Source organism: Scyliorhinus torazame, chromosome 16 (assembly GCF_047496885.1).
Source record: "Scyliorhinus torazame isolate Kashiwa2021f chromosome 16, sScyTor2.1, whole genome shotgun sequence".
In the NCBI taxonomy this organism is placed as follows: Eukaryota; Metazoa; Chordata; class Chondrichthyes; order Carcharhiniformes; family Scyliorhinidae; genus Scyliorhinus; species Scyliorhinus torazame.
The window spans coordinates 159,172,780-159,189,927 of record NC_092722.1 but is presented as its reverse complement, the minus strand read 5'-3'; the positions used below and the strand labels follow the sequence as shown (position 1 = coordinate 159,189,927).

General features: G+C 45.7%; 1 protein-coding gene across 1 annotated transcript in view; it reads left to right on the top strand.

The window, feature by feature from the left end:
- Positions 1-15,291, top strand: part of htra1b (HtrA serine peptidase 1b) — a 73,477-nt gene extending 58,186 nt beyond the window's left edge. The window contains exons 7-9 of the mRNA XM_072479294.1: positions 11,436-11,493; positions 12,483-12,578; positions 13,678-15,291. Coding sequence (XP_072335395.1) covers positions 11,436-11,493; positions 12,483-12,578; positions 13,678-13,846 — 323 coding nt within the window. The 3' untranslated portion in view covers positions 13,847-15,291. The remainder of the gene's footprint in view (positions 1-11,435; positions 11,494-12,482; positions 12,579-13,677) is intronic.
- The last annotated feature ends 1,857 nt before the right edge of the window (positions 15,292-17,148 follow it).

The following is a 17,148-nucleotide window of genomic DNA, read 5'->3' as shown; positions in this document are numbered from 1 at the left end:
CAAGATAGGGTGATCTCGGGTGTGTGGGTCGGGGAGGGCAAGGTGTCGGAAATACACCAGGAGTTGAAAGAAGAGGGGGAAGCGCTGGTAGAAGAGTTGAAGGGTAAATGGGAGGAGGAGCTGGGGGAGGAGATCGAGGAAGGTCTGTGGGCTGATGCCCTAGGTAGGGTTAATTCCTCCTCCTCGTGTGCCAGGCTCAGCCTGATACAATTTAAGGTGGTCCACAGAGCGCACTTGACGGGGGCGAGGTTGAGTAGGTTCTTTGGGGTAGAGGACAGATGTGGAAGGTGCTCAGGAAGCCCGGCGAACCATGTCCATATGTTTTGGTCATGCCCGGCACTGGAGGTGTTCTGGAGTGGAGTGGCGGGAGCAATATCTCAGGTGGTGAAAATCCGGGTCAAGCCAAGCTGGGGGCTAGCAATATTTGGAGTAGTGGACGAAACGGGAGTGCAGGAGGCGAAAGAGGCCGGCATTCTGGCCTTTGCGTCCCTAGTAGCCCGGCGAAGGATCTTGCTAATGTGGAAGGAGGCGAAGCCCCCCAGCCTGGAGGCCTGGATAAATGATATGGCTGGGTTCATAAAGTTGGCGAGGATTAAGTTCGCCTTGAGAGGGTCTGCGCAGGGGTTCTACAGGCGGTGGCAACCGTTCCTAGACTATCTCGCGGAGCGTTAGAGGAAGGGTGGTCAGCAGCAGCAGCAACCTTGGGGAGGGGGGGTGGAGGGGACGTCCTGGGAGGGGGGGGGGAAAGGGGGGACTGCCTGGCAGGGTGGATGAGCAAGAGATAACATGAAGGGTTGGGGAAACTGGCATGTACAGGTGAGGGCCAGTGTACAAAGCTGTGTAAATATATCATTTTGCCATGTATATATCTTGTTCTGCGCGATTTCTCGTTTTTTTTTGTTACGAGGGGGGGGTGGTTATTGTTTGTAAGGGAGAAAAATTGTGTTAAAAAACTTTAATAAATATATTTTTATAAAAAATGTTGTTTAGTCCTTGCCACATTCGCCGAGAGTCTGCTCAGGACAGCCCTATCTGTCTGTGACTCTAGCTTGGTTTGATATTCTCTCTTGGCATCTCAGGTGGCTTTGCGGAGGTCGCACCAGGATTTCTTATATAGGTCAGGGTCTTCTGACTTGAAAACGCCTCAGATCTATCCTTCAGTAGGGAGTCAATCTCGTGATTGAGCCATGGGTTCCAGTTGGGGAACGTACGTACTGCTTTCTTTGGCACGCAGTCGTCCACACATTTGCTGATGAAGTCTGTGACGGTGGTGGCATACTCATTTAAGTTGGTTGCTGAGTTCTTAAATATGGACCAGTCCACTGTCTCTAAGCAGTCACGTAAGAGCTCTTCTGTTTCCTCGGACCAGCACTGCACGACCTTCTTACCTGGATTCTCCCGCTTGAGTTTCTGCTTGTCAGGGGATGGAACGGTAGGCGCCGTCAATATTTAAGGAATTGAATGCCAAAAATGATTTAGGATAACTTCACATTTGGCAGATTGGGGTGGAACTGACCAAACGCACCCTGCACAATTTTACTGCTGTTGTGGCCTAGCACCGCCAGGAAAGACTATCAACCCCAAGGTTTGCAGAGAAAACAGCAGATTTTGTTTTCATGTTGGGTTGCAATCCACCTTTCCTGCCAATGTTATTGCAAAGTATCCCATGCTGTTTATTGGAGAGCACCAATGCTCTGAAAGAAAGAGGGGTATGATTGCTGTATAGGCAATAATATTCCACTTGCAGATACAGTCCTTCCAAACTGGCACAAAGGTATATTTAGACAATGATGCCAAAAGGAAATGGGGCTGGAGACTGTGTCAACTCAATTTGTGGCCTTGCCTCAGGGCGTCGAGGACCCCGGTTCGATCCCGGCCCCGGATCACTGTCCGTGTAGAGTTTGCACATTCTCCCCATGTCTGTGTGGGTCTCACCCCCACAACCCAGAAATGTGCATGGATTGGCCATGCTAAATTGCCCCTAAATTGGAACAATTGAAAAAACAACTCAATTTGTGGCCTAAGCTGTAATGGTGAGTGAATAAACATCAGGGCAGGCATTCCTGGGGCTATGAATGGAGTTTTTTCATTGTTGGGTTCAAAGCTGACTGTAAATGTTTTGTTTTCCTAAAAAGTAGCTTTTAGACGTTATTTTTGATGCATTAAAATGATGAATCAGGTTGATATAAAAATGGAAGTTCTTAAGAGTTGGAGTCTCATTTGTCCTTTGGGGCAAAGATGACCGTTTTCATTATCTGGGGTTTTTGGTACCGGTTCCAACGGATACATAGGTGATTACTAAAGTCATCAGAAGGTCCTGCAGATAGGACAGGATGTTGCAATTAATTGAGCTTTGGCTGAGTTTCTGGCTCTGAATTTCCTCTCCCTCTCCTTGTGTTTTCCTCTGCTTCTGAAATGCATGTATTTGAAGGAGGCTGTGCCACATTTTATTTGATTGTGCCATCATGGAACTCTGACGTTGATATCAAACTCCTAAATGAAGCCTTCAATGCTCTTGTGCTTCCTTTGACCACCATGAGAACCCACCTCAGCTCAAGCTCTCCATAGTGATTTGCCTCAATCAGCTACAAGACCAGCACAAGTCAGTTATGACTGCCTCAATATGGTGTGGATGCTTGGCATGCCAGCTCGGGTGTGCACCTCAGTGTCTGATATTTTGTCCTGTCATCTAATCCTCAGAAGGTTAAAAAGGCAGCTCAAGTGAAGGTGATTGAGCTTCTTGGCATGATACTGGTACACAGTCCAAATTTCTCCTGTGTAGAGCAGAGTGGGTCGGACCATTACTCTATCACTTTCAATTTGGTGGGCAGACTTACTCCTCCTCGTTCCCAGACTGATGTTCGAAGTCTGCCAAAGACTGCACTTGCTTTGACAATTCTTGCACAGTGAGACAGCAGTGCTAACCACTGCGCCACCGTGCTGCCCTCAAGATGAGTTAACTTATCTACAGTTCACAGATTCTCCAATGGCCCTAGTCTTAGGCTCGAGATAGGGCTGTCCTGAGCAGGTAGTACTGTAGAATCCCTGTAGTGCAGAAGGAGGCCATTCAGCCTAACGAGTCTGCACCGACCCTCTGAAAGAGCACACAACCCAGGCCCACTCCCCTGCCTTATCACGTAACCCAGTAACCCCACCAGACCTTTTGGAAATAAGGGGAAATTTAGCATGGCTAATCCACCTAACATGCACATCTTTGGCCTGCGGGAGGAAACGGGAATACCCGGAGGAAACCCACGCAGACACGAGAAGAACGTGCAAACTCCATGCAGACAGTCACCCAAGGACGGAATTGAATCCAGGTCCCTGGTACTGTGAGGCAGCAGTGCTAACCATTGTGCCACCATGCCATTTTATTTACTTTGGTCTTCCTTGTGCTGATCATAAGACTGAAGTTGTTACATGCACTGGATGATAAATCCATGCTACATTCTGTGCCTAACTCTGAACTGGGAGCTGGTGCACATGCATTGGCAAACAGGAAGTCATAGGAATGCAGAACTTGAGAGTAGGACTTGACCATTTGGCCCATCTAGTCTGTTCTGCTGTTCGTTAAGATCCTGGCTGTTCTTACTCAACTTTCCTGTGTGAGCACCCCCCTCGCCCCCATAATCTTCCTTGATCATGAGGTCTAACACAGCCTTGAATAAATTAATTGGCCCAGGCTCCACTGGTTTCTGGGAAAGAGTATTCAACAGAACAACAACCCTCTGAGAGAAATAAATTCTCCTCACCTCAGTCTTGAAAGGAAGATCTCTTATTCTTAAACTGTGTCCCCTAGTCTCCCCCACAAGAGGAAACATCCTTCTGGGTTCCACCCTATCAAGTCCCCGCAGGATTTTTTATGTTTCAATAAGATCACTTCCCATTCTTCGAAACTTCAATGGGTAAAGACACAACTTGTTCAACCATTCTTCATAAGATAACTCCTTGATCCCAGGAATGAGTCAAGTGAATCTTCTTTGAACTGCTTCTAACACAATTATAAGCTGTTTCAAAATGGGAGACCAAAACTGCACAAATGTGGTAAAGCTGCCATAAAACATCCCTACTTTTACCTTCCATTCTCCTTGCAATAAAAGCTAACATTCCATTTGAATTCCTAATCACTCACTACATACTAATTTTGTTGTGATTTGTGTACTAGCTGTCATAATATCCACTCATGTATATAATGAGATGCAGACAGGCAGTGATTGACACACAGGATGACCAGTAAGCACACAACACAGTGCAGCCAATCACCAGACAGGACACTACCACTATAAAGCCAGAGGGCACTAGGTTTCCCGCTCTCTCGGGACCCAGCCACTGAAACAGTCAGAGTCCACGAGCTAGCAAGTGCAAACACCATGCGGTAGCTAGTAAGTCTGGTCAGGCTACTACACGGTCTCCAGTCAGTTCAGTATAGTGTCGACAGACAGCTGAATATGTATTTCAGTTCCATTGTTGAATAAAACAGTGTTGGATCTTTTCCAGTGTTAGAGGTCTGTTTCTAGGTTCCCTGCATAGAGTGCAGTCCACATTGAACCTACACATCATGGTACCAGAGTGATACTGATCTTGACGGACCTACCTCGAGTGAATCAGCATTGACCAGCAAGCAGCCATCCGGTGAAATGGAAAACATCCAGCCTCCTCCACATCTCCGGCAACCTCGGCGCCAATTGGAAAATCTTCAAGCAAAAGTTCCTCTTGTACATCGAGGCCTCCAACCTCGTAGCAGCATCGGATGCCAGCAAGATCACGCTATTTCTCTCCACCGCGGGGGAACCATGCCATCCACATCTACAACTCCCTTACGTTCGCTGACGGCGAAGACAAAACAAAATTCAAAGCAGTCCTGCTGAAGTTTGACAGCCACTGCGACATTGAGGTGAATGAGAGCTTTGAATGGTACTTTTTCCAGCAGAGGCTTCAGGGTAAGGATGAACCTTTTCAGTCCTTCGTGACCCATCTCTGAATCCTAGCGCAGTCATGTAACTATGACTCGACGGCTGGTTCCATGCTCCGGGATCAGATCGTTTTCGGGGTCCACTCCGACTCCCTTCGGCAGCAGCTCCTGAAAGTTAAACAGTTGACCCACTCTGTTGCTATCGAGACGTGCGTTGTCCATGAGCATGCTAAGAATCGTTACTCCCACATCAGGGCGTCAGAAACTGCAAAGCTGGCCTCCCACGAGGCAGAACGGGTGCAGGCCATTGCACAAATGCAGGGCCTGAGCATCGAGGAGAGTGGCCGTTTTGTGCGCTTTTCCCGGGTCCCTGCGCATGCTCACCACGACCGAGTGGACAACGAGCCCGACAACCCGACTGTGCAGGTGCGTACGTCGACCGACCGCACTGCGCATGCGCGATGGCGCACGGAACGCGCTGACGTTGACGTCATGATGTGTCTGAATTGTGGCTCCACCCATTTAAAGCGGCAATGTCCGGCAAAAGGACGCCGGTGTCTACAGTGTGGCAAGCTTCGCCACTACGCAGCCATTTGCAGATCTGCTCCACCGCTCAGCAGCCAGCGATCCCAGCTGCGGCGCAGAAGTGTCCGCTCAATACAACAAGGCATGCCAGATTCCGATCCTGACAGCCCAACAGACCCGGCTGTTGAGTGCCTTAAGTCCCCATACCGGGTGGGCATCATAACTACACATGCGCTGCCTTCCATCACAACGGCGAAATGCTTCTCGATCCTCAGTGTGGATCCCGACGACGAGTGGTGTGCTGTCCTCACAGTTAACAAGGCTCGCATCCGATTTAAACTGGACACCGGCGCATCAGCGAACCTCATCTCAAACTCCGACCTCGACATCATCCGCGCCAGACCAAGCATTCTTCCATCGGCCTGCCGACGGCTCCTTGACTACAATGGCAATGCCATAGCTGCCAGTGGCTCCTGTCAACTAGGGGTATCCAACAAGGTGATCAAGGCAACACTGCGGTTTGAAATCATCGGGCCTGACAGAGCGTCCCTGCTCGGTGCTCAAGCCTGCAAACTCCTGAACCTGGTTCAGCGAGTCCACACCATGCCATCATCACCGGCGACGGCCTCGCATGATAGAAACTTGTGAGCCGACATAGATGACATTATCACGCAGAACCACAGCGTATTCGATGCAATGGGCACGCTCCCATACCGATATAAAATGCTGCTCAAGCCGAACGCCATCCCTGTACATACTGCTACAACTGGATGCCTTTTGGGATCATATCTGCCTCCGAAGTATTTCACCGCATCATGGAGCAGATGATGGAGGGCATCGAGGGGGTGCGAGTATACATTGACAACGTAATTATCTGGTCCACAACGCCCCAGGAACACATCGCTCGCCTCAAGAAGGTATTCCAGAGAATTCATGAACATGGTCTCCAGCTCAACAGGGCCAAGTGCTCATTTGGTCAATCGGATATTAAGTTCCTGGCAGCAGGGTGTACGACCAGATGCCGACAAGACCTCGGCGATCATCGCCATGAAGACCCCGGAGGACAAGAAGGCGGTCCTCCGCTTCCTCAGGATTGTCAACTTCCTCGGGAAATTCATTCCCAATATGGCAACCCGCGCCATGGCCCTCCGCCATCTCGTCAAGAAGTCGATGGAAATCCAGTGGCTGCCCATGCATGAAGAGGAATGGCGTGAGCTGAAAGCAAAGCTCACCACAGCCCCGGTTCTAGCGTTCTTCGACCCAACCAAGGAAACCAAGATATCGACTGATGCAAGCCAGGACGGCATTGGGACGGTGCTCCTTCAGCGAGATGACTCGCATATGCCTCCAGGACCATGACACCCACGGAGCAACTGTACGCTCAGATTGAGAAGGAGTGTCTGGGCCTCCTGACAGGGATAGTCAAGTTTCACGACTACGTTTAAGGCCTGCCAAAATTCACGGTAGAAACGGACCACAGGCCTCTAGTGCATATAATCCAGAAGGATTTAAATGACATGACACCTCGGTTTCAGTGAATTCTTCTGAAGCTACGCCGCTACGACTTCGAACTTGTCTACACACCAGGCAAAGAGCTGATCGTTGCAGATGCCCTAGCCAGGTCCATCACCACACCGTGTGAACAAAGTGACTTCATCTGCCACATAGAAGCACTCGTGCAGTTGTGTGCCACCAACCTTCTGGCCTCTGACGAACGGGTGGTCCAAATCCGTGAGGAGACGGCCAAGGATCGTCTGCTGCAGTGCGTGATGCAGCACTTTCCCAATGGCTGGCAGAAGGGACAATGTCCCCAGTTCTATAACGTAAAAGACGACCTGACGGTGGTGGAGGGAATCCTTCTGAAACTCGACAGGATCATATTTCCTCAGAGCGTGCGGGCTATGGTGCTGGGCCAACTCCATGAGAATCACCTTGGGGTCGAGAAATGCTGACGCAGAGCTCGGGAGGCGGTCTATTGGCCTGGCATCAGCCAGGACATTGCTGACACAGTTCTCAACTGCCCTACCTGTCAGAAGTTTAAACCAGCTCAACCCAAGGAAATGCTGCAACAGCACGAGATCATGACCTCTCCGTGGTCCAAAGTAGATGTAGACCTTTTCCACGCAAAGGGGCGTGACTACGTACTCCTGGTCGACTACTTCTCCAGTTACCCAGAAGTGGTGAAACTGTCCGACCTCACGTCGAAGGCGGTAATCAAAGCCTGCAAAGAAACGTTCGCCAGGCATGGGATTCCGCTCAGGGTAATGAGCGACAACGGTCCTTGCTTTTACAGCCAGGAATGGTCTAATTTTGCACAATCTTACAACTTCCGTCACGTTACCTCCAGTCCCCACTACCCGCAGTCAAACGGGAAGGCCGAGAAAGGGGTCCATATTGTAACGCGGTTGCTGTGCAAAGCTGCAGACTCCGGCTCCGACTTCAACCTGGCGATGCTGGCATACAGGGCAACCCCACTGTCCACTGGGTTGTCTCCAGCGCAGATGCTCATGAATCGCACTCTGAGGACCACAGTTCCAGCCATCCATGTTCCAGACCTTGACCACCTCACGGTCTTACAGAAAATGCAGCAGTCACGGGCCCTACAGAAGGCCACATACGATGCTCATGCCACGGATCTACCCGAGTTGGCCCCAACTGATCATGTTCGTGTCCAGTTGCCTGAGGGTGACTGGTCAGCCACAGCTGTTGTAATCAAACAAGTGGCCCCAAGATCGTTCCTTGTCCGCATGGCTGATGGCTCCCTGCTACGGCACAACAGACGGGCACTGCAAAGAGTTCCACGCCCGCTACCTGACCAAAGTGCCCCGCCGCCTACGATGCTTCCTCCGGACGTAGCCTGCCACGAGGCCACCGATCTACCAGCAATCCTGCTGGCCCATGCGACCACCGCGATGGCAGCGATCCCGCCTATCCACATGCATGTGGCTCCTGATCCACCTCTGCGGCAATCGACAAGAATTCGTCGCCCACCACAAAGACTGAATCTGTAGACTGAACTTTTGTACATTTTGTGATTTCATCGATTTAACCTCTGTAAATATTGTTTTGTTTGCCATGTATCTGCACCATCGACACTTTCCTATGTATATACGTTCATTTAGACACCTTTTATATATATATATATATATATATATTATATATATATATATACGCACGCACACCTTAGTATTTACTTATCTAAAAAGAAAAGGGGGGAGCTGTCATAATATCCACTCATGTATATAATAAGATGCACTCAGGCATTGATTGACACACAGGATGACCAGTAAGCACACAACACAGTGCAGCCAATCACCAGACAGGACACTACCACTATAAAGTCAGAGGGCACTAGGTTTCCCGCGCTCTCGGGACCCAGCCACTGAGACAGTCAGAGTCCACGAGTAAGCAAGTGCAAACACCATGCGGTAGCTAGTAAGTCTGGTCAGGCTACTACAAGGTCTCCAGTCAGTTCAGTATAGTGTCGACCCACAGCTGAATATGTATATCAGTTCCATTGTTGAATAAAACAGTGTTAGATCTTCTCCGGTGTTAGACGTCTGTTTCTAGCTTCCCTGCATCGAGTGCAGTCCACATCGAACCTACCTGCCTAACACATCACCAGCCACCCAGATCCTTCTGTACCACTGCCATCTCTCTCCATTTAAATAAAGTACTGCTTTTCTAGTCTTTCTGCCAAAGTGGACAAGCTCATATTTTTCTACGTTATACTCCTGCTGCCAGATTGTTTCGAAATCACTTAATCTATCTATACCTCCTTGTAGACTCTTCACCTTCTCTTGTCAGTTTACTTTCCTACCAATCTTGATGCTTTTGACAAATTTAGTTACCAAACATTCAGTCCCTTCATCCAGGTAATTGATATAGATTGTAAATGGATGAAGCCCCAGCATTGGTCCCTGTGGTGTTTCACTAGTTACAGCTTGCCAACCCCCAAAAACTCAATTTATTCCTACTCTCTGCTTCCTGTCCGCTAACCAATACTTTATCCCCGCTAATGTGTGACCCCCCCCCCCCCCCCCACACACCTTGTGCTTTAATCTTATGTAGTAACCTTTGATGTGGCACCTCATTAATGTCTTTTGAAAATCCAACCACACCACACTGAAGTATGACCATGGAGACCTTGAGTTGTTTCAGACTGAGACAGTTGTAATACTTTGTTTGTGAATTGGCAGTTTTGAAGATTAGACAGTGCAGCAGACTTCAGGAAGGTATTACAGTGAAGTGGTGGCAGCAATCATGTGAAGACATAAGGGATAGTCATAATGTAACAGTGGAGAGTGAATAATAACAACACACCAGAACAGGAGACAGCAGTATGTAGGCAGTAATAGCACAACAGTGTAGCTGGAGTTGTAGCAGTGTAATTAGCACAAGATGATAAGGTGTAGGCAGCACGGTGACACAGTGGCTATCACTGTTGCTTCAGTGCCAGGGACCAGGGTTCAATTCTGGCCTTGGGTGACTGTCTATGTGGAGTTTGCACGTTCTCCCTGTGCCTGCATGTTTTTCCTTTGGGTGCTCCGGTTTTCTCCCATTGTCCAAAGATGTGCAGTTAGATGGATTGGCCGTAATAAAATTGCCCTTTAGTGTCCAGGGGTGCGCATGTCAGGTGTGGTTACAGAGATAGGCCGGGGGAGTGGGCCTAGGTAGAGTACTCTTTCACAGGGTCGGTGTAGAATCGATGGGCTGAATGGCCTCCTGCACTGTAGAGGTTCTATTCTATGATTCTATGAACAGTGTAAATGGGAACTTTTCAAAATCCCATTTACAAGCATGGATTAACACATGGATTCAAGGGACTCTAACCAAATATGGGGCAATTGCCAGGGTCCCCGAACAAATAAGGGTCTCACAGTAAAACGGAGAAATACACAAATAATGTAGAGAAACTGCATACATCCACATGATCAAAATAATTTAGTGTTTAAAATACTGTCAGAAGACAGTGAGTAAGAGACTTCAGATTCATGTTTTAATGGATCATGGGGAACTGTAGAGAGGGGCTTGGTGGAGCCACTGCTATAAGTGTTGCAAAGCACTATTACTTGGGTTAAGTGGTTAGATTACATCTAGAATTATATTAACAGTACATCAGAACATTAAATATGTACTGAGACTATTTGTCATTTGCAAGGCATTAAATTGCATTTTATTTGGTCTGATTGTTAATTGAAAACTGGTTGTATCTGAGATATCAGATTTCGAGTTACAGCTTATGTTTTATGTCAGAGTACAACAATCAATATTCAAGCACAACAAGACTTATATTTGATAGAATACTAGAAGCTGAACGTGAGCCTACTTTTAATGTAATTACTCTGCCCACTGCCAATTTTAAAAATTATCTTCAAATGAATCTGGCTTTTAATGGCTCAGATTTCTAACTATTCCGCAGACAGTTTGAGAGAATGGGCCAAGACTTAACTACATTGTCGATGAAGGTTCTGGCCATCTGTAATGATTGCTTCCCTACATCAGGAAGCCACATTGTCCCCTATTCCATAGCTGTAATCGTGGCATTGCAAAGCTATGGTTTAATATATGTCTATCGAAAACATGTTGCTATCAGCACCAAGTTTACCCTGTAGGGAAACTCCAAGATTCTTTCATGAAGGGGTGTGTTCATAAAGCAGGCCTTAAACAGAACAAACATCATCTTTTAAGATTAACCTCAAAGATTGCCAAGTTTGGGATGGAACAATTTGGGGAACGGCTTCTTTCGCAATTACACACTAAATATTGTCAGGATTCCTTCGGTTGCTATGTGTAAATATTTTGTGAGAATTTCCTCTGCATTGAGTCACTAGCGAAAATGTAAGCACGTTTAACAGAGCACATTTATTTTCTGGCACTAATATTCTGATGGGTGCATTGAAAGTCCAAGCAGTCAAAAATGTGTTCATGAAAAGCTAATTCAATTTACCAGATAAATGTTCTTTTCCATACAAGTTCCATTTGGTTTTTTTTGCAGGAGAAGCGCCAATAAAAAAGAGGTACCTGGGAGTTCGAATGATTACACTTACTCCTGCGTAAGTAAACCATAAACATATGCATGAAGGGCAGCACGGTAGCACACGTGGCTAGCACTGTGGCTATACAGCGCCAGGGTCCCAGGTTCAATTCCCTGCTGGGTCACTGTCTGTTTGGAGTCTGCACGTTCTCCCCGTGTCTGCGTGGATTTCCTCCGGGTGCTCCGGTTTCCTCCCACAGTCCAAAGACATGCAAGTTAGGTGGATTGGCCATGCTAAATTGCCCTTAGTGTCCCAAAAAAGTATAGGAGGGGTTATTGGGGTAAGGGGACAGGGTGGAAGTGAGGGCTTAAGTGGGTCGGTGCAGACTCGATGGGCCGAAGGGCCTCCTTCTGCACTGTATGTTCTATGTCTATGTTATATATCTGTATAGAGTAAAGCCGTGGCAATGTGCTAGTTTTTGAAGAATGCTGAGTTTCCCGATATGAATCCTAAAATGTTTTGTATATCTGCTGCTTCATTGCCAACACGGCACAATACAATCGTCTTCTGGAATATGCAGCTACAAGTCACTTGATATCTTAAATGGTTGATGTAATATGAATACTCACCATTGATAGGCTATTTCCAGTTGGCAATGTGGTAAACTGATCACTATTTGGTTAAACAGGCAGCTCCTGTCATACTGACAGCCTTCCACCTCCCTGCAGCAACTGATATGGACATCTGCCAGTTTGGTTGTGTGCTGAGTTTTGTTGCTTAACCCCTCACCCTGCTGTATAAACAATCATCATACGGTTTGCATGAAACTACAGCAATTAACTGCAGACTGTTAGGATGTGACTGATGCTTGCGGTTCAACGCACATTAATTTCAAAATAGGTTTTGTGGGGGTACAAATGGAGAGATGAACTTGTGTCTTGCAGTTGTTAAGTTGTCTTACCAATCTAATTGATACTGGTGGCTGATGGGAAACTAAGTTCAAGAAATTTGGCGCAGAATTTGATTTGGATTTGTACAAGTGTTGCTGAGTCTTTGTTCTTTTCCAGCCTTGCAAAGGAACTGAAAATGAAGCATAAAGATTTCCCCGATGTCAATGCCGGAGCCTATATCATTGAGGTCCTTCCACGAACACCAGCTTCCAAGTAAGTGAACAAAATCCACTCCAGTTTCCTCCCACAGTCCAAAGATGTATAGGTCAGGTGGATTGGCCATTCTAAATTGCCCTCAGTGTCTGAAAAAGGTTAGGTGGCATTACTGGGTTAAAGGGATAGGGGAGGTATGAGTTTAGGTGGGGGTGCTCTTTCCAAGGACCGGTGCAGACCCGATGGGCCGAATGGCCTCCTTCTGCACTGTAAATTCTATGATTCTATGAAATAGTTTCCGAATGTTTTACATATGTTTTACAGTGTTTTACAGGGGCTGTTTAGCACAGGGCTAAATAGCTGGCTTTGAAAGCAGACCAAGGCAGGCCAGCAGCACGGTTCAATTCCTGTAACAGCCTCCCCGAACAGGCGCCGAAATGTGGCGACTAGGGGCTTTTCACAGTAACTTCATTGAAGCCTACTTGTGACAATAAGCGATTTTCATTTCATTTTCATATGGTGCTTCTAAGACCTTATTTTAGTCTTTCTGGAATGTTATTGGCCAGTTTTCCGTCCCAACTGGCTAGCTACCTTTGGAGATCGGGTTTAAATTTGGAAGCACATCTCCACCAAGTTAAGTTGCTGCTAATCTTCAGTTCGTTCCTTGCCAGCTACCCTTCTGGTTTGACATTATTTGTAAATTTGCCGTCACCTTCCCAATTCTAGTCATTAATTTGAATTAGATATAGGTTCAAACTAGGCAAAGAATCAGAAATTCCTTTTCAATACTATCAACGTGAAACTGATGCCATGCCAGAAAGTTCTCACTAGTGCAATGGGTGATCAACGTTTAGAATAAATTTCACAGTAGATGAGTGAAGTTTAAAACAAAAACGCTGCTAATAATTTAAGAAATCGTTGAAGACCATGTTGGGGAGAGCTGTAGAGACCCTTAGGATGAATGAGCTAAGATAGGCCGATTGGCCTTCCTCACCTATATTTGTCTTATCCAACTTCTCCTTCTAATGGCGGTAGAAACATTGTGCAGCGTAAGCAGATATAAAAACGTGTATAGAAGACGGTAAAATATTACTGAGTCTGTACGTATGCAAAATGCATCCAGAATAATGAGCCATTCTCTGCTTTTGTTTCTTCCAAGTGGAGGCCTGAAGGACCATGATGTGATTATTAGTATTAATAATCAGTTGGTAACTTCATCCAGTGACGTCAGCGAAGCCATTAAAAAGGATCCAAGCCTGTCCATAGTGGTCCACCGAAGCAATGAAGATGTAATAATAAATGTTATGACGGAAGAAATTGAACCTTAAAGTGAGCTGGATCTCCTTGCCTATGTGAACAAAACAACAAAGAAATTGATGCTCCATGGTTGAATGCAGTCCATAGATAATAGCTTAGAAACCGGTTGATATTTTTTATTGCACAGCACCATTGGGAGATATCTGCAGCTTGGATACATTTCTGTGTAGAATTACAAGCTGAGATGATCTTCAGTTGATTGCAAATGAAAATCGTTTTCTTCCATGCATTTCCTTAATTCATTTTTTTTCAAATTAATTTTATTGTAATCTACATTCCTTAAAATATCAGTGTGAACAGTTCATTCTGTGAGAATTTCAACTTTGTAGGATTAGGGGTTATCATTATTGATATTGGCACCAAATCTCTTAAAATGCGGTTGCTTACCTTCCACCATGTCAGAAAATATAAGATCCATGACATTGCTGGCAGATTTTAAATGTTGGCACAATTTTTTTTTTTGCCTCAAGATATCAGAGTGCATTGGCCAGACTGTCCACCATATGAGTAAGTGGACTATGAAGTAATTGTGAAAATGTTCTTGTCCACTTTCCCCAACCCCCAGTCCGTGTTTTCTCCAGACCAGACTTTTCATATGTTAAGGAAGCCAAGTTACTCCAGAGCTTCATCAAAGCCGGCGTTTGTATTTTTCATGATAGAGGCTCGAGGATGAACTTTCCTCTGATTTTCTCTCCCATTTTGAATGAGCATTTTTCCTTTTCCTCCATGGGTGTCAGCAGGGCATACTTCACACTTAATACAGTATTGTTCTGCAGGGATTATCTTGAGAGAATGGGGAGGCAGGGAGATTGTCCATCCAATGGGCCTGATTTAGCCACTTACTGATTTCCATGTCGCACTTCCTACTCCTGCTGGGAGATCCCCTGAGCCTAGATGGCATGTGTTACACTGCTAATTCCTAGTTAAAGAAAATTTTAGGTGAAGTTTGATGCACAGATTAGGAGAAAGAGCAGTACCAGGGCTAAGGCCAAGAGTAACTGGGAATAATTAGCTGAAGTTGGGCTTTATATGACCAAGGTTTAATACCATTAAATATTTTAAAGGAAAACATTTTTATACCAGGGTATAATTTTTCTCTGTCCTAAAGTAGCATCTCAAAAATGCATGCACCACAGAAACAATAGATACTATTCCTTTTCCACATTTTGTCCAGAACTGCACTGAAACTGAATGTCTTTGCTGATGTTTCAGGTAGCTGAATGTGGTGTTATCTGAATATTCAGAAATGTGAATTAACTTTAAATGAATTTCAGCAAGTTCAACTCAAAACCTTTTCTCTCTACTGGGACAAGATTGGGGAACTACTTTCCCATTAAAAACCAGTGCTACTGCCTCCTGATCTGCTGTTTCCATGACGTCTGGTTTAAGGGTCTTTCTCGCATTGCCAAGAAAGATCTTTATTGTTGATTCTTTGAATAAATATTTTTTCTGCTTCCATGCTTATTGCAGACTGCTGTTTATAATTTACACTTGGTGCTGGAGTCAGTGTTCAGTACTCTTGGGGGGAAAAAAAGAAGAAGCTTCGCATTCAATAAAGCAGCTTCCTCCCATTCCTGTGCTCCATTATTCATTGTGTTTACATTGCCTGTTTCTGTTTGCAGGGTTTGGCATTATGCTAATTATTAATGTCCCTCGGGGAAGGAAATCTGCCACCCTTAACAGCTCTGGCCTCCATGTGACTCCAAACCCACAGCAAGATGGTTGACTCTTAACTGCCTTCTGAAATGGCCTTGGGCATTTAATGATGGGCAACAAATTCTGGCCTTGTCACGGATGCCCACATCTCATGAAAAGATAAAGAAATAAGTGTTGCCGCGCTATCCCCATTGCCCTTCGAGATCCACTGGCCGACAGTGGTATTCTTCTAGTGACGCCGCGGTAGTATACACCCATTCACAGGAGATAGCACCTTTAAATAGATGTGAAGACCATTAATCCTTCACCCCCTCTCATGAGGCTTTCATTTGGTCTTTTACTTTAAGGCTTCTGAAGCCTTTATGAGCAATGCTGGGAGAGAAAGATCAAACAAATGTTTTATTTTGGGAGCAGATTAAATGCCAGTAACTGAGTGTTCCAGGCCTCGCGTTTTGGTGTTATGCTCCTTTTGGGTGGATTCAAAATCAACTTAATAATAATAATCGCTTATTGTCGCAAGTAGGCTTCAATGAAGTTACATTCCGGCGCCTGTTCAGGGGAGGCCGGTTCGGGAAGTAATCTTAACATTTTCAATGCTCTGTGCCACTTACATTGTGCTCCTTTACATTAACCAAATAAACAAAGTCAAAAATTGTGGGATAAATTAAAAATGCAGTTCCTTAAAGTGATACTGCATTAAAGTAAACAGAATCTCAAGCCAGTTGTTTTGTGTTTGAGCAGTTGAGCTGAATTGCGGTGAAATTGATACAGATTAATCAAAGGTTGCAAATTTCGAAGAACGCTTTCTCATTAGGATATATAAACATTATGCCGATGCATTAAGCCAAAGATTTTCAGTTAAATTCAGTTAAAATTTCTGCATGGAAGCTTATGACTTACCTTTCCAACTCGAATCCTGCCGTCAACATTTTAACCGAAGTTATGAGCTTTGCTGGCAAGGTCAGCATTTATTGCCCATTCCTAATTGTCTTTGAGAAGGTGGTGGTGAACTGCTTTCAACCACTGTAGTTTATTTGGCATAGGTCCACCCACAGTGCTGTTAGGGAGTGAGTTCCAGATATTGTCCCAGAGATGATGAAGGAATGATGATATATTTCCAAGTCAGGATGTTGTATGAATTGGAGGGAGTTTGCTGCTGGAGGGGTTCCCATGCATCTGCTCCATGCTATTTGGGCGCCTATGATATCAATAGGACCCTGATGGTATTTCAGTGACCTAATGTGAACCTGTCTGTATCGGCAGGAAGAATAAAAATGCAGGATACTATTTAAATGGAAGGAAGATTGCAGAACGGAGGTGCAGAAGGAAATGGGTGTCCTCGTACATGAATCCCAGGAAGTTAGTTTGCAAGTAGAGCAAGCAATAAAGAAAGAAAATGGAACATTGGGGTTTATCGTAAAGGGAATTGAATGTAAACATAGGGATGTTTTTTTGGAGTTGTACAAGGACCTTGATAAGACTTGTCGAATTTCTCCCCAAAATGGCAAAGTATCAGGTTCTGACTGAAAACTGGTGTGTTTTGCTCCAAGGACCTGATCTAAGCAAATGAGAACAGAGTCCCATAACAAGTCCGTTTAGCTCTGTGTTTCCATGAGCTCAGAGCGCTGAGAACAACCCTGCTATCTAATGCCCACCT